The 23,048-nt window shown below is 34.1% G+C and overlaps 1 protein-coding gene across 1 annotated transcript; it reads right to left on the bottom strand.

The window, feature by feature from the left end:
- Window positions 1-10,539: 10,539 nt before the first annotated feature.
- On the bottom strand, window positions 10,540-15,870 carry LOC149425856 (uncharacterized). Its single transcript, XM_089643749.1, has 2 exons — window positions 15,079-15,870; window positions 10,540-12,375 (listed from the first exon to the last, which is right to left on the bottom strand). Exons 1-2 carry the CDS (start codon window positions 15,868-15,870, stop codon window positions 11,932-11,934), a joined length of 1,236 nt encoding a protein of 411 aa, XP_089499875.1. The 3' UTR covers window positions 10,540-11,931.
- Window positions 15,871-23,048: the final 7,178 nt, after the last annotated feature.

The following is a 23,048-nucleotide window of genomic DNA, read 5'->3' as shown; positions in this document are numbered from 1 at the left end:
TGAACATTTAGGATGAGGAGGTTTGAGTCTAACCATTTTTTCATTTTGTTCAGTTCACAATTAGCTTTCTCTATTGATGTTTTCCATGTTTTACTTGTATATTATAACCTTATCGTCTGCAAAAGATATTTTATTACCGTAAGTGTCCAAATTCAATAAGGAGTTCATATATACGAGAAATAGGAGCGAACCTACAACACTTTCTTGGGGCACACCGTAGGAGATTGGTAAACGTTTACTTCTATATTCCTGATTGGAGTGAATGATAGTTGTTTGTGATCTTTGTGTGAGGTAGTTTTTAAACCATATCAGGGCAGTACCTTCTATCCCAATCTGTTGCAGTTTTTCTAGAAGAATGTGGTGTGAAATTGTATTGAAAGCTTTAGACAGATCCAGAAAGAGGATCTTTCACCTGATTTAAATATGAGGATGATTGAAGCATGTTTGAGAGAGTTTGGAAATATGCCAGATTGGAGGCTTAAGTTTATAATATGCTGGAGAGGCATCGCAATAAAAACTTTCAGGTGCTTCGTAAGTTTAGTAGAGATTTTGTCTATTCCTGTTGAGTGGCTACTTTTTAATGTTGAAATGATTTCTATAATTTCTAGTTCTGTGGTGGGAGTGAAAATAAATGGACTATATCTCAAGGGGACTAGAGATATTTTTTTAGCAAGGTTATGCTCTGAAACATTATATCTGGCCAAGATATGATTGGAAAGGTTAGGACCGATTGAAGCAAAAAATTCATTGAAATGGTCTGCGATTTTTTCAGATTCATTACTTGTATTAGTAAGTGAAATGTCTCCAATGTTGATCTTATTGATAGGTGTTGTCGTTTGTTTGGTGTAAGATATGTCCTTAATAGTATCAAATCTTTTGGAATTTTGTAATTCTTTTAATGAAAGATCACAAGTAGACGCAACTTAAACTGATTTCCAAAAAGCTTTTGATAAAGTTAACCATTCCATCTTACTAAAGAAACTAGAACAAAGGGGAACACATAGAGACTTATTGCGCTGGATGAAATCATTTTTGTATGCATGGAAATTGAAAAGTGCTAGCGCGTTGTGAAAATTGGTTAGTTATTGGTTACTAACACAAACGCACATATCTAATATGAACTAATAAGTGTTTAATTAAAAAAAAAAGTTGATGAAATTTATTTTTTAGTACTTAGATAGAAAAAAAAATATAATAGCGTTGATAATATTTTTTTTTATCTTCCAAAAGGCTATTTTATACATAAGAGAGGTAAGGATCTAAAGTCAATTTTTATTTCAAGTTTAAAAAATGTTATTTTTGTTCCTAATAATTGATCTTTATTGTTGTTATTATTTAAATTTAAATTTACGAATCTTTTGCGCGGTTTTATGTCGATTACTGTATAATAATGACTAGTCATTTAATAAATAAAGATTCGAAATTTTAAAATTGGAAATTCATATGTCATACGGCATATATTCTGGTCTATTAATGTGTAATTTCTATCACCTAAGAAATTCTAAAAAAAAGTACTATAGGATTCATATGTCTTATAATGATTTATAAATGTGGATATTTCTAACTATACAATTGTAAATGTTCTCCAAAATGCCCTGGAAAGAATCTCAGACTTGTGATATCCCGAAAGAAACCATTCATCTGTTCTAAATGCAATTACTATGTTATTCAAATTGACCCTGGTAATACATTACATCTTTGCGATTCTTTCAAGGATAAAGAAACCATCCTGTCACTTCGAATGCAATCGGAAACCAATTTGACAGCATCGCCATTCTATTGTAAGAATATTATGTACTAAATACACAATTTGGCTGTCCTGAAACGGGAATCCTTCCCAGTTGGACAGACAAAGGTTCATTTTGTTTGTATTGTTTGTAATTATATATAAAAAATAAAATAATATGTATATATATATATATAAAAAAAAATAAAAAAAAAATATTATAACACAACTAGTGCTTATTAACGGATACAAATCATCCCCTATAGTTGTAACTTCTGGAGTACCACAGGGGTCAAATCTTGGCCCCCTGATTTTTCTTATATTCATAAATGACCTTGGCTCGAAATTAAACTGTGATTATGCTTTTTTCGCCGATGATCTTAAAATTTTTCGTAAAATTAAGTCTGTTACCGATCATCTAGTGCTTCAAAAGGATCTCGATACACTAAATAACTGGTCTACTGTCAATGATATGTACTTAAATGTTGAAAAATGTTACATTTTTAACTTTACTCGAAATAAGGTTATAAAAAAATGTCATTAATAAGATTATTCTTAAAAAAGTGTCTCCTATAAGAGATCTAGGAATAACTTTTGATTCTAAATTCATATTTGATTTACGCATTAATGACATTAAGTCCAGATCACTTAAAATGATGGGACTTATTCACAGAATAACTAAATCCTTTCAGAGATCCTCAATCAATTCTTTACTATGCCTTAATTAGAAGTAAACTTGAATATGGAAGCACTATTTGGAATCCACATTATTGCAATTATTAACATTATAGAATCTGTTAAAAAAATGCCAAGTCTATTATCTTTCAAATGTTGAAGCACGTCGTGAATACTTTAAGATTAATACAATTAAAATAAGAAGGCAATTGACTGACCTAACATGTTTGCATAAAATTATCCACGGCCATCTTGTTACCTCATTAGCAATATTGAAATAAATGTCCCCAATTCCCATTGTGTAAGACACCATCGCATTTTTCACCTGAATATTATCAAAAATAATATCGCCTATTTTAGCCCTCTGACCCGAATGTGTCGACTGTATAATAAGATTGAGTGTGCTGAAGTAGATATTTTCGTCGATAATTTATATGGATTCAGAAAAAAAATTCTGCACACATTTCTGTATTTTTTATAGAATAAGTTTGTTGTCGTCGTTAGCGTAATCGTCGGGATTTTTTTACAGATTGCGTGAAGTTTATCACGCTTACGGATAGAATGAATTATACCAGCAGTTATCCAAGGTTTGAGTTTAGTGTCATGGCGTTTAATTTTGTCAGTTGTGTCGGATGTGGCATTGATTAAATGATTATGTAGTGTGTCTTTTTTTTTTTTTTTTTTTTTTTATTTAGGAGAAAAAACAGATACAGATGTCAATTGACAAGAATATACAAAACATCAACTAGAGAATTTACCTGCATCCAAACTATTTCTCACGAATTAACTTAAACAGCAGTTAAAAACATTTACAAATATTTTGACTTATAAATAGGGGAAAAATATATACATAAGAATATTATTTTACAAATAGAGATATGAAAGAAATGCGCAATATCCTTATAAGAATTTACAAATTATTTTTGAAAAAATTTAGAGAGTAAAACAAAAAAAATATATATATATATATATATATATAAATAGATAAACAATGTTAAACAGAAATTAAAAAATATATACATATTTAAACAAGTATGTCTAAGTTTTTTACTGTGAACTTTGTAGGAAAACAGTCTTCATTTTTCTACTAAAAGTAGTGCGTGTATCAAAGAATAAGTCAGAGTCCTTGAGGTTTTGGTTCTGATTAAGTGATTCGCACATTCTTCTGATTGGATCCCTGACACCAGCATTTGTACGCGTCCTGCTAATGTGGAATAAGTCGTTAAGCCTTGTTACTCTGGGTGGTACTTTGAAGTTTATTAATTTCAGTAAGTCGGGACAGTCAATAACGTTGTTACAGATTTTATACAGAGTCATGAGATCAAGGTATGTTCGCCGGTTAGATAGAGTGGAGACTTTATAACTCGAGAGCATATTTATGTACCCGCGTTTGGGTGCGCTCATTCTGTAATTGAGGCAACGCAGAAATTTCTTTTGAATACTTTCAATATTTTCTTTATAGATATCGTAAAGTGGATTCCATATGGAGGTGCAGTATTTAAGTTGAGAACGGACCAGAGTGTGGTAAAGAAGAAGATATGTTTCAGGTTTTCGAAATTCACGGCTGTTTCTGATGACAAATCCTAGCATGCTGTAAGCTTTATTCACAATATTATCAATGTGCGCATCGAAGTGGAGTTTGGAATCAAAAAGAACGCCTAGATCTCTTATACAGTAAACGCGCTCGAGTAAATAATTACCAATACAATAATTGTGTTTGATAGCGTTGTGGTTTTTAGTAAAACTTATTTGTTTACATTTATTGTAGCTTAGGTAAATTTTGTTTTCATTGCAAAACGTTTCGAACCTTACTAAGTCGCTTTGTATGAGCAGACAATCGTTTAGATTCCGAACAATGGCAAATATTTTTATGTCATCAGCGTACAAAAGATATAAACAATGCACGAAACATTTAGTAACAGTGTTAATAAAAAGAATAAACAACAGCGGACCCAGGATTGACCCCTGAGGCACGCCAGAAGTAACTGGTTCCCATGTAGAAGTGTGTCCTCGTAATGATACGGCTTGTTGTCTTTTTGTTAAATATGAGATAAACCAACGTAATAAATTTCCTCTAATTCCGTTGTACATAATTTTTTTGATAAGAATAAGGTGGTCAACCTTGTCAAAAGCTTTTTTGAAATCGCAATATATTGCATCTACCTGGTGGCCTCGATCCATACTAGTAAATAAGAAATTTGAGTAAATAAGTAAATTACTCATGGTAGATTTGCCTTTTACAAACCCGTGTTGTTGTTCAGTAATTTTGGCAGCAAGCTGGGGATATATATTGTTATGGACAAGTCTTTCCAATAGTTTAGGGATCGCCGAGAGAATGGATATTGGTCTATAGTTTTCCACTCTTTGACGCGAGTCACCCTTGTGGACCGGTATAATATATGCCAACTTCCACCTATCAGGGAAAACTCCATCACTCAGGCATTTATTAAATATTATGGTAAGCGGCACACACAGTGACGACGCAGCAGATCTAAGGAAAAACGCCGGTATTCCATCGTGACCCGCACCCTTGTTTATGTCCATCGATTTTAAACTCGAGTGCACTTCTTTTTCCGTTAGTTTAATTGTGTGAATGTGCGCAAGTCCAGAGTCCTGAACTTCCTCAAGTTGGTCAATGTTAATAATTGGGTCATTGATAGAGGAAGGTTCAAATGTTGACTTAAAGAATTCAGAGAACATATCACAAATTTCCTGGGCATCGTCAGATTTGCGCCCTTCGAAGGACATTGCAGCAGGGTATCCATCAGACGATTTTAATGAGGATATGTATGACCAAAAGCTTTTGATGTTATTTTGAAATGAACTTTCGATGTTGTCAAAAAATAACCTTCGGGTTTCATAAGTCAATTTTTTGTATGTAGCACATAAGAAGGAAAATTCACGATAATCAGAAAGACCTTTATATGTCTTCCATTTGAGCCAGACTTTATCTTTTTTCCTTGATAACCTAATAAGTTCTGGAGTAAACCATATGGGGAATTTGTCATTTCGTCGTGCCAATACTGGAATAAGCTTATCAATTACATTGTTTATTTTTAAATAGAATCGATCTACTGCTTTTTCGGCTGATAAATTTGCGATTTCAGATAACCAATCAATACAATTAATGTCCTCATTAATCTGAGCATAATTAGCTTTCCTGAAATTGCGCCTACGCTGTATTTTGTTTTTGATTTTTGGTTGAATTACGAAGGATATATCAAATTCAAGGGCTGGGTGGTGTCTATCCTCTGAGATGAGAGGGTTGTTGCTACGTGTAACATTTGTTTCACGACTGTAGAATACGAGGTCTAAGTATTTTTCATTATGGTTAGGTATACAGTTATATTGGAATAAGTCCATCAATGACATTGCTTGAAGCAACGTTTTCGATGCAGCCGTATTTGAGGAGGCGAGACCTTGACTGCTGTTTTCGGAAAATGACCAAGTCAGAGTTGGTAGATTCATATCTCCTAGTACACAAAAAGTATTATTTGGTTGTGATGAATATACAGATTCCAGGTTTTTGGAGAACGTATCATAGACCGTAGGTTGTGAGGCAGGAGGTATGTATACTGCACATATGATGAGATTGAAAGACCTTACCGGAATAGAAATGAAGATTTGTTCGATTTGACCATTTTCCCAGTCATCGAGCCGGGAAGATGCAAGCTCCTTGCGCACTGCTACCAAAACACCGCCTCCATCCATTTTACCAGTGAGTGTACGGTCCCTGTCACGTCGGAATACCGTGTAACGCGAATCTATGAATTCAGCAGTATTTATATTTGCTACAAGCCATGTTTCAACTATAACTATAACGTCGTAGTTATTCGATAATACATTAATTAGTAGCTCCTGGGTTTTGGTCCTAATACCACCACAGTTCTGGTAATAAACGGTTATAGATGATGATGAGATCATTTCACCAGAGTGGGAGTGCCGTTTGACATATTCCACAATCGCACGAGTGATACATTATGCAGGGCATATGAGGCTTCGAAATTACATAAAAAACATAGACTACTTATTAGATCAATGAATGTGAAATATGTTGACATTTTAGAATGTGAATGAATATGTGAGAAACATGGTATTGGTTTAAAGTTATAGGGATATTGCGCGCTAAACAAAAATATAAAGTAGCTTTGAAAGAAACAAATTACAGGATACAGAATACTGTGAGAAAGCGGATACCAAAGACAGCAGTAACATGTTTGTAGTCACATGTTTTGCTGATCATGTGTGATTATCTTTTGAAGGTCTCCCTCACGGCGAATGGTGAAAACCCGAGAGAGATCGTTTCTCTTCGCCAGAATACTGCCGTTCCGCACCCATATGTATTTAAAGCCGTTAGCTTTTCCGGCGGCTCGTGTTTTGGCAAATAGGATTTTATTTTTCAATGTAAGGTGCTCGTTTATATAAAAATTGGTGGTGGGAGCACCAAATCCTAATTGTTCCGTGGTAAGGCCGCGGCGAGTCCTTGCTGCAGCGATGACATCATCACGAAGTCGTTTTGTGGATAGCTGTACGACTATATTGCGCGGACGGTTGGAGGGCGAGGAGTGGCCGCGAGCGACGCGATGCGCAGAAACCACATAGCTACTTGGAAGCGGGACGTTAATGTTGGATCCTATTTTCTCTATTAATGTCATCAAATTTTTGCCCTTTGCTTCGGGAATCCCATGGATGTCTACATTGCATATTCTGCTGCGCTGCTCCATCTCATCTTGTGCATCTCGGAGTGACTGGACTTCTTGCCGGAGGTTTGAGTTTTCTTCTTGGAGAACGCTCACACATCCCAGAATTTTTGTGTATTGGTCCTTCCACTCGTTAGATAGCGCATCTAATTTTAACTGAACAGCGTCAATTGCTTTCTTGTTTTCAGTGCGCATGATTTCAAGTTTCGACTCAAAAAAATTGATTAATGAGTCAGTGTCAATGTTAATCATTGACTGATGCGCCGACGGTGAATCAATAGGGCCAGACGTGGTTGCTAAAGGTGAAGATGTATCTTTCTTTGCACTGCAAACCTTGCGAGTTTTAGACATTTTGGTTGATTTATATCTTAGTTTGTAGGTAGGTTTCTTATAGTTGTTCAGAAATACCCCTTATTGAGTTAAAATTAATTTAACATATTTGTCTATGACAAAAAAAAACCTCTTCACAAATTCAAAAAGATTTCAAAAATTCAAAAACATAAATTGTCTGTGGTTATAGCTTACAATGACAGTGAATTCGTTAGACAAGAGATTCGTAGGCAGAGTTGGAATCATTCGGTTTGTAAATATTTGACCAATTTACCTGAGAGACCAGTTGAAATATTGTATTATAGGATATTTTCTTTTGTGAGATTTCACGTGGCGGCGGTTTGTGTATTTTGTGCGAAAGATAGGTTATTGTAGCGTAGTGGTCTGTGACCGTGCATTGGTATACAAGGGATCTGGTTTTCAATTTACATTTTGAAAATACATGATCAATAAAACTTGTTGACGAGCCAGACTGGCTACTCTGGTGGGTGCTGTGATGGCTGGGACGAAACCTTGTAGAGTTAGTTGATTTATATAGCCTGAGGAATTATATTCACATTAAAATTTCGGTTTATGCTACGAACATTCATTGCGAATATTTTTAGGGCAGATTTAGTTAATATTTGTAACTACGAGAGCATTATTTGTCTCTGTACATGGAAGTAAAGATAAGTTGTCTAATTGATCAGCTATTTCTACCATTTATATTGGTTAAAACAAAACATAGAAAGTTGAATAAAATATGTCGCATATTTGATGCATTATTTAAAGTAATATTGAATGGCTCTACACATGTATTAAAGAGATTGAGATTAAGATTTAAGACAGTGATGAGGTACATACGTCTCGAGTTCATATAGAATATCTTTGGGCTAGAAGTAACTAACAGTATTTTACTGCTGATTATTATAATTTTTTTTAGGTACATTAAAAATATATAAAAGTAAGTAATGTAGCTAGGTAATTTTAACCCACAGGTTGTTGGGTGCGAGAGATAAGAGGTGTTTGGTTTTCATTAATAATAATAACAGGAGTTCCAAAGTCTTTTCGTACATACACTTGACTTCCCCTGGTCCAGGCGAATTTAAATAAGTTATCACGCGTAGCCTTTCTTGCAAGAAACCATAGGTGTTTTGCTCGAAATCTCAGGTGTTCCGATATGTATACCTGTTAGGTGGGTCCTGCAACTTCAATGGCGGTGAAGTTTATCCTCTCTGGTGGTGGCTTGTTTGTTGTACTTTTTTACATCATTCAGGAAGTCATCACGGTCATTGTTTGTTTTGAACCTTATTATAATATGCCTCCTTTGTTTTTGGGTGACTTTTTGGGTGACGCGGTAAGCTGCGTCAATGTTTTTGGGTTGTATACTAGGGTTAGTAGTTTTTTGAATATTAAAAATGAAATTTTGTAGGTTTTCCCCATTTATTTCAGGGATCCCACTAATTTTTACATTTTTTTATCTGTTATGCCTGTCAATTTGTTCTAATTGACTTTCAATTACGTCAATTTTGGCTTCAAGGTCACAGTTCTTTTTTCAAGTTTTTTGTTAGTGTCCTCTAGTTGGTAGACGTTGAGTAGAATTTCCTCATACTGTTTGCTCATGTTCACCTGAGTGGCGAGAATTTGTTTGTTTTGCTCTAGTAGTTTAGTGAGCATTTCGTTATCCAAGGGTTTACTGCAGCTAGCTTTGACAATAGCCACGACACATAAGCATTGCTTGCATTTAATCTGGGCGCGCCGCTCCTTATTCCACCGCACTACAGATGATAAGTTCCTTTGCACAGCGTGTACACAAACACATACTCGGTGGAAATAGTAGGTTCAGAACATGCTTGGCAGGCGTTATTCACGTTGACGATATAAGTGAGGTGAGGTGATTGGTATATCTGTGGTAGTAGTAGTGACTTCGTTCTGTTTGTTTACATTGTGATGACAGTTGCGGTTTTAGATTAAATATCAAGGAATTACCGTACTTTTGTTTTGGCAACTGCAACTTATTATACGAACATTATTTTAGGTGTTGGTTGAATAAAAATAAAATCACTGCTAAGAGTTTAAAAATCGGTGTTTACTTTTATATTTAGTGGAACAAAAAATTTACGTGATCATTGTTATTGTATGATAAAATGTTTAATTATCGTATCAGAATGATTCCCATCATTTTAAAACGTCAACCAATTAGATACCCGGTGAAATGATCAAACCAAATGCCTTAAATGTTTTCATTCATAATTAACTACATATTATTTGAAAAATATCTCACTTCCACAGTGAATGTTAAATTTTTAGGTAAATATTATATTATGCCATGCAAATTTATATACATTTATTTTAGGAATTTAATATCTATAGGCACAGTCGAACCGAGGTCGGGAGAGACAGTTAAGGTGTGAGCTATCACATCACATTACACAGTTAAATCTTGAAGGGTTATGTCATGATTGCAGGTGTGCGGGTATATAAAGCTGGATTGAAAATAATATTTTTATGTAAGATTTTCAAAGGGAAAGGTTGAAAAAAACTGAGTTGCACAAAATATGAATCTAAAGTGGTCACGTGTCTTGGACGCGTTCAAATTAGCAATGAGTAAGGTGCAACCAAGTCACGACCTTGCTTATTTTCTTCGTTCAATTAAATGTGACATTGAATGTGATCTCATCTATTGAATGGAATTGATAGTAACAATTAACAATTTTGTTAAAATTTCATAGCAAGACATTTAATACATGCCACAGAAAGAAAGGATACAATATTGAAATAAAGAGAAAAACATAAAAAAATAATAATACGAACTCCTCGTAGGTCACATTTTTGGCAATGCTGCGGGGAGGGACTCATTATAAATAAATATTTCATTAACCTATTCTACCTAAAAAAAATTCATTCATCATTTTTTATTTTATATTATTTTATTATATTGAAAAAACAAAAAGTTATTTATAGGATAATTACATTGTAAAAAAATATGCGACACCCATTAAGTTCCAATATATATAAACAAATTATACGTGGGTGGTACTCATCGATTGTTCCATGATAACTCAACACAGTGACAATTCAACATACTTTTGAAAAGTGATATAAAGTCATTAGAAACATTGAAAAAAAAATTAAACCTAACCTAACCTAACCTACTTAACCCAGTTAATAACGTTTTTGTTTCATCACATTCCATGACTTTATATAACTTTTTAAAGATGTGATGAATTATCATTTTGATTAGTTATCCGGTCACTCTCATCGATATTTGGTACATGTAGGTAGGTACTACAGTTTAAACTAAAACAAACATATTCTATTAGGAATCTACTTATAATTAAACTACATTATAATTGGTAGTTTTTATTTCTTAAAATTAGCTATGCAATATAACAGGAAAGCAATACCTTTTACCGAGAAATAAAATTTTAGATATGAAACAAAAATATGTAACCTTGTTTTAAGCCTGGTGACCTTCGTAGAAGTGAAATCTTAACTATCAGTTATAAATATAACATTTAAATTTAACAGAAATACTTACTGTTTGTGGTGTTTGTTCTCAGATACAGAAAAAAACTCTCATTTACATAGCTTTATTGATAGAAGAGTATCGAATCTATTAAAAACTGGCTGTATACAGCCACGCGTCGCTGTGTGTCAGTCGGTTTGTGCAGATAGAAAAACAATAGCGCGTGTTGCTTTTACGTCCAACAGATGGTCCTGTTCATAAAAAAACATGTTTTTACATATCGCTGGTGACATCTATATAATATAGGTATATAAAAACCCACATCTAATGGAATGCAACGTTGTGTAAAACTTTCAAAGCAATTGGTAAAGAACTCTTGGAGATTTAAGGTTTTTAACATACGAACATTTATATTTTTATTTATATAGATAGATGTATAAAACGAAGGTTTCTGGTAAAAATGTGTTCTTATGACGAAATGCGTAATCTGTAAACGATTATTACATAACAAAAGGAATGAAAATGATAATAAAACAATTAATTACTGAAACAATCTACTAGTCTTCAGAAATGTCACATGAAAATTAAAAACACTCAAGAGTAGAATTTTTGTTAGATTATAATATTTATATATCACGCACTTTTAGTTAAAATACTGTAACTCCAAAAATCATAATATTGTGAACTTTTAAATTGAACGTTTCAAACATAGGAGAATTAGTTTATGCGATTTCAAAATAAGTTCTTACTTTCATATTACAGCATCCATAACTGATGCTAATACAATATTTTGGGAAGAATTTTCGTTTAGCATAAAGTTAATTCTATTGACAAGGAGATCAATAGCCGTATTTATAACATTGCCGGAAGGATGTCCAATATACGTAGTTTATGTCTTTGGGATGCTAGGTTTAGGAGATGCAACATTTGAATACAACATATTATAGGCAATTATAGTTACATTTCAGAACTTAACTCATTTTCCATCAAAATTCGAGATACAACATTTTAACTCTAAGTCATCGATATGTTACAATATATTTACAGATTAATCACAAAACATTAAACTTAACAAAGTCCCGAATTAAGCCATTAATTCTATCGCAGTATGCTTCTTTGGTTTTGGGGTCTTTGAATGTGAGGTCCTGCTCAACGTGATCCTCGGCATTCTTAGCGGCCTCTTCGATGTTTACAATATCTCCAGGTCCGCTCAACTGTAAAGGCAAGAACATGAATGCGATGACCATGCCGAACGGAAGGAGGGCTTTGAGATGAGCTTCGAAGACAACCCGAGGGTAGCTTTTGGACACGTCGCAATCCAGTTCTTTCAGCCTTAAGCCAAGGCATTCATAGTAGAAGTTGATCAGTTCTTGGTAGTGGTCCCTTCTGTATTCCTCGTCGGAGCTGGTGAACATGAGGTGCATTATGTCCACTACGGGGGAACAGCGTTTCATGATCTGGTAGTCTAGGAAGACCACGTCAACTGGTTCCGCGCCCTGAAAATATCATTACATCAATAGGGTTCATCAAGAGTACCAACAACAAGCATTAGCCATGTGAGACAGTCTAACAATTTAATGACAGATTAATTGATTAATCAATCAATTCTGAGAATCTTAACAGGAAGACCAGGATTATGGTCTATCAACAATAAACTAGATATATTGACTAAGTAGGTAAGTACGCGAATCAAATTATCAAAGAGTCACTTGTATGCAATAAATTTATGCAGTTGCATTTTGCATCAAATAATAAAATTGCTAATACGTGTACCTAAATAACTCTTTCATATGCAATGACGAAAAAATAACTAGCATCGGCTTTTTATGACGGTAATACGGTTTGCATTCAAATTACGTAAAGAAATATATATCTGGATACGCTTTAAAAATATTTATTTGAATTATTTGATTAAGTAGGGTAATGCTTATTACATAACAACCATATAACATAAGTGGATATCTATTTTCTATCTATCTATTTATACACAGAATATTGTCTGATGCGCTCGGCGGGCAGACAGACACCGGGCGGACAGACACCGGGCGGACAGACACCGGGCGGACTGACACCGGGCGGACAAACACCGATGGCGGGCGGCATTTGTTTGCTTTTTAAACAAATCTACAGTTTTATTCCGAGATTTATGAAATTTTGCACACTTGACCTTCAAAACAAGAAGTAGGTTACTGATTTCTAAAAACTTTGTGCAAAGCCTGGGCAATGCCGGGGACTAGTATTATTACAACTGAATAATGAAACAACCATCTTAACTGTGTGGCAGCACTGGGAGCATTATGAAATGCTGTATTATCACTTTTTTGCAATATAAAAAGTGTATCTACAACGAATAGGTTTTAAACTCTAATAATATACGTGTGTATGCAATACATGTATTGTAATAAGTATGTACTCGTATAAGTAAATCAATATTACGTGAGTTTTAAAAAAAATAAGTTTAAAACAAAAAATAAAAAAAATAAGGCAATGTCGGTAGTTCTTATTCGAAGTATGATACAGTTCAATATGACCGAAAGAGACAGGGTTCCATCCCATTAGCTCAGTTGGTAGAGCGGTGCCCCGGCAAGGCAAGGGTCATGGGTTCTAGTCCTAGATGTGTAGCTTCTGTTTAAAATATTCCTTTAGGAATCGCTAATATTGTATTCATTATTTAAATATTACAATTTGAGGTTTTACTCATTAAGTTATAACAATTATCATTATTCCACGTCTAAAATGCATTATAGCAGTTATCGCTAAATCAATAAAAGATACATTTATTTCAGGTATGTTTGTATCTAACCAAATTAATTATTATTATTTGTTTTGAGGACATATATGAGTAGGTAGATATCAAAGCCGATAATATTTATTTGTTTGTTTTATTTTATCTAGAAACAACCAATTTTCAACTATTATTCCAGGCCAGTTAGATTTATTTCATAATTTGTGTTTTAATTTTGTCAGAAATGGAATTTACAGTGGTGGAACAGTTAATTTCCATTTAGCACGAGTGTTATTTTCCTGAATCAAGGCATCGGATACATACGGGTAAAGAATATATGACGTTAAAAACGTACTTTAAAATATGATGAAATTGTCTCGCTAGGGAGGCTGTCGCTGCATGATCAGTGTTATAACCTCACACTGGAAATGCATAAAATACCTTCTCGTAGAAGTAACTTACAAAATTAACAACCGGAGTTAAATTAGTAATCTAGAATTGGTGGATCTTGTATTGAATCGATATAGAGAGAATTCCATGTGATCTGTAAGTAAATGTCCAATCGTTTTAGCACTTCATCGATTGCGGTACCCCGACACGTATCGGCGAACAAACAAGGTAGGGTTTTATCAATAATATTGTGTTATGTAAAGCCGATTCCTGTCTTAGGTATTAGGTGTAGTAGCGTAATACTTTTGTCGACGAACACTAGAACCAATGAGAGCCAAATCAGGCGAGCAAGGGAAAGAGGTAGGGAACGGATAGCTAAATTCAAGGGAATTACATTGTTATATTTATAAAATAAACAGAATGTAATACGCCTTCATATTAAAGTTACCACAACCCACAAAAGAGACCCTTCTGAGAAAAATTAATACAACCTGACCGATTAATTCGATAATATTGAAGGGATGACGTACCGAAACGTAAAGCATGGCTTTAAATATAAATACATAGCTAGGAAGCAAGACTAGCGTAGCTAGTACTTCAAAGGGATAATAATTCTTCGAACGGAGAAAAAAACTAAGGATATGCCCATCTTCAGCTTTTCGACGTCTTTAAAGGATATGTGAAAAAAAAATAAGAGGGGTAGGGGAGCAGTTAGTAATTGCACATAAAAGGATTTTTTCTTAATCGCCAACAGTTGTAGCAATAGTCAGAGATTTAATGTATTTTGAAAATGAGTTCCAAACATACAACACAACAACTCGACTAGAAGTTAAACATGGACGAGCACGGTGAAATCCCGTACAAACAAAGACACCTTCTAGATTATAAATATCATTAATATTTTATTATTTTATCCTTCGAAGCCTGATTTTAGATAACCTTTCTTCAAACATGCTGTGCACTAATTAAGTCTAATGAAATGTCGTTGAATATTAAACATTTTCAAATACACTTTCAAGATACTTTTGAAAGATATCCAAAAACTTATAATTAAAAATATATTTTTAAATATGATGATATTTACCTCATACTTGAATAGGAGATTGGACACCCAACAGTCTCCATGGCAAAGAACATCGTAAGGGATAATTGTTTTACCATCTGTACCTTTAGTGAATATTTCAGAAAAGCTCCCTTGGAATGCTTTCAGCTTTTGGAGGCTAAACTCATCGCTCAACATTTGCTCCGCACGTTTTTTTGCTAACTGTACAAATCCGTAGCTAGTTTCCTTATACCACGGATTTGCATCCACGAACTCTGTTAGTTGAAGGTATTCTTCCGGTTTATGTTCCTTTAAAGCAAAAGACAGAGCGTGGTAGTAAGCCATATTTTTTATAGCCAGTTTGTAATGCTTGTGATCCAAAATAACTTTACGATTCCACAGTTTGTATCCCTTGACAGACAGATCTTCCATAATAATTACTTCGTTCAAGTCGACCGCACTGGCCTTGTAACATTTCACAAACTTGAAGTCGTCTTTTTTAATGTAGAAATGCTGTAACTTCTCAAACGCCGGGAAGACGCAGTTGTACGCGTGGACTTCAATTGCGAAAAACTCAACTAAAGGAATTATCTTTCTCGTTGTTTCATTTGGAGTGGCTGTTTTACAAATAAAGGCCTTTTTGTATTCATCTCCATTTGGTTTGCGTCCTGATAGTTTCACCCTGATTACAATTGCTAGGAAATTAACCCCCTTTTCCACCGCGTTGGAAGAACTAATTTCACAGTTTTGTAATTCTTCACTTTCAATAAACTCTTTGATAAAGTTACGAACATTGTCGTTTGATATTGAGTTTAATTCCGCGGTATCAACCATCTTGCAGCTAGCACAGTTAGCAACTGGAATATGGTTCCACTGAGTTTAATGGTTGTGCGAATTTTAGAGGTCGAAGCGGCGAGATAAAGTTGTTTAAATAATCAAAGAGATAGCAATTAGAGCAATTAGGGCAAGAGAAATTAAATGATGTCGCATGATTATCCTGTTTATAGTGAGATAACACCTAGAGGTTATACGTTGGTAGATAACATTTTAATATATAGTGACAAGATGCAAACAGATAACAATTAAAGAATTTCACTTGGAAAAACAAGTATATGGTTTAGCTTTGGAACCACCGTTCCTCCAGCAGGATACAGGTGAATCTTTATATACCCTAAAACTTTTAACTAACGAATCCTGAGCATATTTGGAGTGAAACTTTGAATCATTGAAATGGTTGGAGTAAGTATATCATACCAGCTCATGTATAGGGGGTCTATAGAAGTCGAGTAAATCTGGCTTCCAAGTTACTGTTCGTCAAGGGCTTGCAGATTATTCAATAGAAACTAGTTGATAACCCTATACAAATATCAAGTACGCCCATCAATTGATTTTGGGAGCCACCTCTGGGCTGGAGCCTCACAATACTTGATAAACCGAGTTGATTCTTTGCAAAGGAGGGTAGTCCGTCTGATTGTTGATCCATTGTTAACAGACCGATTGCGATTTCTAATGCACAGACACAATGTAGGCATATTGGAGTCTGTTCTACAGGTATTTTACTGGAGCATGCTCTAAGGAAATAGCAGCATTGATCCTCGTTGCACCAATGTACTTACGTGAAACTCGACGCACTTAAGTACTACCGAACTTCGAACGCCCAGCTCCGGACACTTTCAAAACAATCTGCATCGATCACAAATCGTCTGTACATGCTTCATGTGTCCACCCATTGCAGCTAGAGCACTGTATCCAGTCTTTTTTGTGGTCCTCTAAGCAAATAACGCAAGTCGTTTTTTCTGTGTCAGGTTCAGGTATTGGAGTAAATGGTTTCTTTTTATTTTCACTATTTCCTTTGACCATCAAGCCCTTGGTTTGTTTTCCCCTATGGGCCACTGTAGTTTTGAATAATTATTATAAAAAGTGTACATACTGACGAGAAAAAAACTTGTTTCTTGTCCGGTGTTAAGGGACACCTTTATGTCCGTTACTAAGGGACAAGGAATCACCAAAATTACGTGTTTAGTATCAAAACTGGTTTGGAAATCAGCAAGAACTATAAACCACAGACACGTACACATTAAAACTTAGCAGTAACACTAACATGGATCTTAAGTGACACGTCGTTCTCTCACCAAAAACAATAATCGCCAGCTCCCACCGCGGCCTTTTGCGTCACTGGCCAGCCGTGTCCCGTGATCCTGTATTGTTGCGCTCCACCCCACCCCTTTCACCATATTTTAATCGCACGCGTTGTAACTTGCCAAGATACTACGAGTGTCCGGCGCTAGGTGCCGTCCGGCGTTACGGGAATTTCCCCTACTAAAATATTGTATCTCAAATGCAATTCTACATGCTCACAAATATATGGCATGTTTAAGAATAGTTATTTATATCTTAGAATTATTTAAGACTATATAAACAAAACACTTTTTCAAAAGTAGAAAACCGTTATGGTTATAATATACAGAAAGTGATAAGTTAATACGGTGCTCAGGAATGTAGTTGAAGTGCTAAATTAAGCAAATAAAAGTACACTAATAAATTATTTATTTATTTATTTATATATACGCCTAAAAAGGCTTTTACATAGAAGTGATACATGATGCAGTACAATAAGAGAATATGTATTATACAGGAGATATTGACAGTAAATAGATGTAATCCATTTTAAAGAAGGTAAAAAATACACACTTGTAAAATTGTGATTACAAGTATAATGAGAAAATATTAAAAAATATGAAGCAATATTAGTAAAACGTAAGAGTAACATAAAGTAAAAAAAGAAATTACAACAACACTACATATAAGACAAATCATTAAAACTAATTTACCAACGCTACTCTAATTTGTAGGAATCAACAAAGTGTTGGTGTAGATTATGCTTAATTCTATATATGGAGTCAATAAATAAATCAATAGCCATACTTGTTGCCCAGATCATGCATCCTATTAGTCAGTGAGTGTGTCTGATAGTTGGTCGAGTATGTATTACAGAAGAATGTTATATTTTGTCTTGTATTCCTAGTCGGCACATGTAGTTTAATAGTGGCAAGGGTGGCAGGACTATCAATTAAGTTGTTAATGACTCTGTGTAACACAACCAGATCTGAAATAATTCTCTTATCAGCCGCTCTCTCTATTCACCTCAACATAATTTAAAGTAATTATACAAACTAACAAATTTTAATATATCTGTCGATCACTAGTACTATAGTATTAGGTAGTACTACCTACTAGTATTAACTAATAGTATTAAGTAGACACGAGGCATAACATTTTCCTTGAAACCGATGCTGTAATAATTAACTTTGACTGTTTCTGTCGAATTATGATAAAAATGTATTAATATTTTCTGGGACCACTTCAGGTATATTTTATTGTTGTTCAGGAATAACTTTCCTACCCTAGATTTTATAACGAATCTAATTTTATAACGAATATTAATTTATCTCTGTTCGTAGGAATATTATTGAATAATTTTATACCTAACCGATACGTAAGGGTAGATTGGTGAAAAACTTGACTTACCATGGCGTTTGTTTGGTTAAGACGGACTTAAACCAGGCTTAATGCCGGCTTTACTACACCAATGTTGAGCTGGAGTGTAAGAATCTAATTGGTAAGACGGGAAACGTACAAATCATTGTAAATGATGACATATATAAATATTATAAAAGTAATTTTTTAGGGGATGAGTTGCTATGTACTTTGTGACGCAAGAAATTTTTTTATTTTTTTTTATTTGGTACAATATTTTTTATATTTTAAGTTTTCCAGCAATGTAGGCCTCACTTGGTGGCTTGCCCGTGCTGAGGCCTTCATTTTATAATATGAAAATATAATGTACATATTTTATTTCATTGTTATTTATTTATTGACGCCCTATTGGGCTTTTAAGTAAATAACAATAACAAATTTCATTTTTAACAACAGTATAAAACAAACAATAGAAAAGCGAAATAAAATATAATGATTTCTCATAAATTATTTACATTTTAAAATGGTGGACTAATTTGGCTTTAAATGTATTGAAGTTTAAATTAAATATGTCAGCGACATCACTAAGTTCATTGCCCAACCTATGTATTCTTTCTAACACAGAATTCGTAGCGAAGTTATTGTTGTAGAATAAAATATTCGGTCCAGTATATTTTGGAGGTATATGTAAAGATAAATTCATAGTGTCAGGGCAGTCCAATCTTGGATGAACAATTTTATATAATAAAAGTTCAAATATTTTTCGCCTTTCAGATAATTTCGATAAGTTAAGTTTTCTGCGTAAATTGACATTATTGATTTCAATAATAGGAATACCAATTTTGAAATTAATAAAACGTAAAAATTTATTTTGAATTTTTTCAATTTGTAAACAATGAGAGTTGAAATGAGGACTCCAAATGGTTGAATTGTATTCAACCTGACTTCTAACCAGAGACGCGTATAGTAATTTTATAGTTTTTATGTTATTAAAGTCTTTAGCGATTCTGAGAATAAATCCAAGCATTTGTAATTCCTTACTAGTAATACTATTAATGTGATTCAAGAAGCGTAATTTGGAGTCAAAGATAACTCCAACGTCATTGAATTCAAAGACTCTTTTTCGATGTGCATTGTTAATTGAGTAGTTGAATAATAAAGGGGTTTTAGATCTGTGGAAACTGATCGTTTGGCATTTGTTGATATTATGTAAGATGTAATTTGTTTACGATGCACCATTCATAAATGTATGGAAGTGAGGCATGGAACTGGGAAAGAAAGGATGAAAGTTGATTGAATGTTGTTGAAATGAGATCCCTGAGGCATATGTGTGTAAAACCATGTATGATCGTGAAATGTGGAGATCCGCAAAGAAATGTGGAGATCCGCAAAGAGTGCATGGCTGATGTAAGCGTAATGCAAATGCGAATCCTGATGCAAATGCGAATGGTAGCAGAAGTCGGGGACGCCTGAGGAAGACATGGCACGATCAAGTGAATCAGATGCTCGAGTCGGGCCATGTCAAGAGGAAAAAAAAAATAGAAGAGTATGTATGAATGTGAATGAGGCAAGAAGTGTGTGCCAAGACCGAGTTGTTTGGCGGTCTGGCTTCTCTGCCTACCCCTACAAGGAAACGGCGTGGTGGTAAGCTAGTTAGTTAGTTTAGCCAATACTAGCTAGAATATTAACATTATCACATTTAGAGCGGTGGCCCGGCAAGGCAAGGGACCTAGGTGCAAGTCCTAGATGTGACCGTATATTTTTCTGATTTTTTGTTGAATCTTGTGATCACACATAGATAGCAGCAAATAAAAATGTGCGGTGAGAAAATTAAGATAATGTTGGTAGTCAGAGTTTCGAGTTTATTTGTCTTTGTAGACAACAGAAAAGCTTTTAAACCACGGTGGCTATTCTGTTAAACCATTGGCTAATGTAAATATAATTAAACATATATAATGAAATAGTGAAGATTATACATATAGGTAAATAAAAAAAATAAAAATTTTATCAGTTTTGATCGAGACACTGACGTTAGCGAAAAAAGTCGGGCTCCGAGTAAATTAACATATCAATTCATTAAGGACAACTCACCTCTTATATATCAATTCGTTGAGGACAACTCACATCTAACATATCAATTCATTGGGGACAACTCACCTCTAACATATCAATTCATTAGCGTCAACTCAACTCTAACATATCAATTCATTAGCGACAACTCACCTCTGACATATCAATTCATTAGCGACAACTCACCTCTAACATATAAATTCATTGAGGACAACTCACCTCTAACATATCAATTCACTAGCGACAACTCAACTCTAATATATCAATTCATTAGCGACAACTCACCTCTGACATATCAATTCATTAGCGACAACTCACCTCTAACATATAAATTCATTGAGGACAACTCACCTCTAACATATCAATTCATTAGCGACAACTCACCTCTGACATATCAATTCATTAGCGACAACTCACCTCTGACATATCAATTCATTAGCGACAACTCACCTCTAACATATAAATTCATTGAGGACAACTCACCTCTAACATATCAATTCATTAGCGAAAACTCACCTCTGACATATCAATTCATTAGCGACAACTCACCTCTAACATATAAATTCATTGAGGACAACTCACCTCTAAAATATCAATTCATTAGCGACAACTCAAATCTAACATATCAATTCATTAGCGACAACTCACCTCTGACATATCAATTCATTAGCGACAACTCACCTCTAACATATAAATTCATTGAGGACAACTCACCTCTAACATATCAATTCATTAGCGACAACTCAACTCTAACATATCAATTCACTAGCGACAACTCACCTCTTACATATAAATTCAACGAAGACAACTCAGCTCTAACATATCAATTCATTAGCGACAACTTGCCTCTAACATATAAATTCATTGAGGACAACTCACCTCTAACATATCAATTCATTAGCGACAACTCAACTCTGACATATCAATTCATTAGCGACAACTCACCTCTGACATATCAATTCACTAGCGACAACTCACCGCTAACATATAAATTCATTGAGGACAACTCACCTCTAACGTAGCAATTCATTGAGGACAACTCAAACACTCGCAGCTCAATCTAGGTAAAAACGAGTATGTTGGGTATTAAGTAATATTTGCTTACACTGCTGTTAAATGAAGTTACAAATTTGTTCTTTGGTAATTTAAATTTAACAAGTGCGAATATAAAGATAAATAATAAATTGTGTTAGCTGGAACGAAACTTCTGGTGAGCATAAGAATAAGTAAGTGAGATAAAATTAAGCGTAACATTCATTATCAAAAATTCAACAGTATCCTGACTTGATCGTTTAACACCAAGGGTAAGGAATGGAACAGTTTGGGAATCACTTCATTGGACAAATATAACGATGATAAACGAGTGTCGTACGCAATATATTATTCATTTATGCAGATAATTAAATGTAAAAAAACCGCACGCGTCATTACAGATCGAAAGTGTAGATTGCATTATTTATTCTCCGGTATTGATTTGAGGATGATGTTATCTTGATGTATTATTACACAATGATAAGAATTTAAGAACTCTGTTCATTAATTTAAATATTTAAAAAACCCTTTTAAGATTTTTTTAATATAACACACTTATTTTAATCTATCTTCTTAGTTGCGACATCTCTTGGGCCGGCCAGTAGCCAATTTCAAAATGTAAGAATAATTATATTTTCTATAAATATTCGGAATTTTTCTATGACATGAACACGTGTACTTTGCCCGACGAGACACACGCCTCGCGTCTAGGGCTGTCACAACATGGACATTAAAAACATCGTTGAGAAATACATTTATTTATTTTAAAACCCATTAAAGATTTTTACAGAAAGAAGATAATAGATTAATAAACAGATTTACGTAATACGAAGAAATAAACACAAAATTAACACCTCAATATATTATTAATAACTAACATTATTGAATTTTATTTACATAATTATTATTTCCTATGAAATATGGATATTCCCCAATGTCCACTGAATACTTACAATTTAATTTTTCACTTTTATGTAAGAGACTTTTTAGGCGAATAAATAAATACATATTGTAGATTTATCCGAATTCGGTTTTCGTAATCATCATTTAAAAAAAAATTAAAAGAATTTTCTTTAATGGAATGAGTGGGTATTTACTGAATTTCTGCGTGATGGTGTGTTGATGGCCTCCTTGGTCGAGGGGTAAGTTCTCGAGTACGATTCCAGAGGTTGCGGGTTCAAATCCCCTTCAATTCAAAATTCCAATATTTAGTTTTCAAAACCACAATATACATACATACATTAGAGGCACTGCTGAAAACCAACCATATTCCGGAAGATTTCCGAAATGTATAGATGACCAGTGAGTAGTGACCCTTTTGTCAATAAAATCAATGTAATAACAAAATATATAAACATTAGAGGCGCTGCTGAAAACCAACTACATTCCGGGAGATATCTGGAATGTATAGATGAGCAGTGAGTAGTGACCCT

Source organism: Hesperophylax consimilis, chromosome 2 (genome assembly GCF_061612785.1).
Source record: "Hesperophylax consimilis isolate HC1 chromosome 2, BYU_Hcon_1.0, whole genome shotgun sequence".
Lineage (NCBI taxonomy): Eukaryota > Metazoa > Arthropoda > Insecta > Trichoptera > Limnephilidae > Hesperophylax > Hesperophylax consimilis.
Note: the sequence above shows the minus strand (reverse complement) of the source record. Positions and strands in the feature narration are given on the sequence as shown.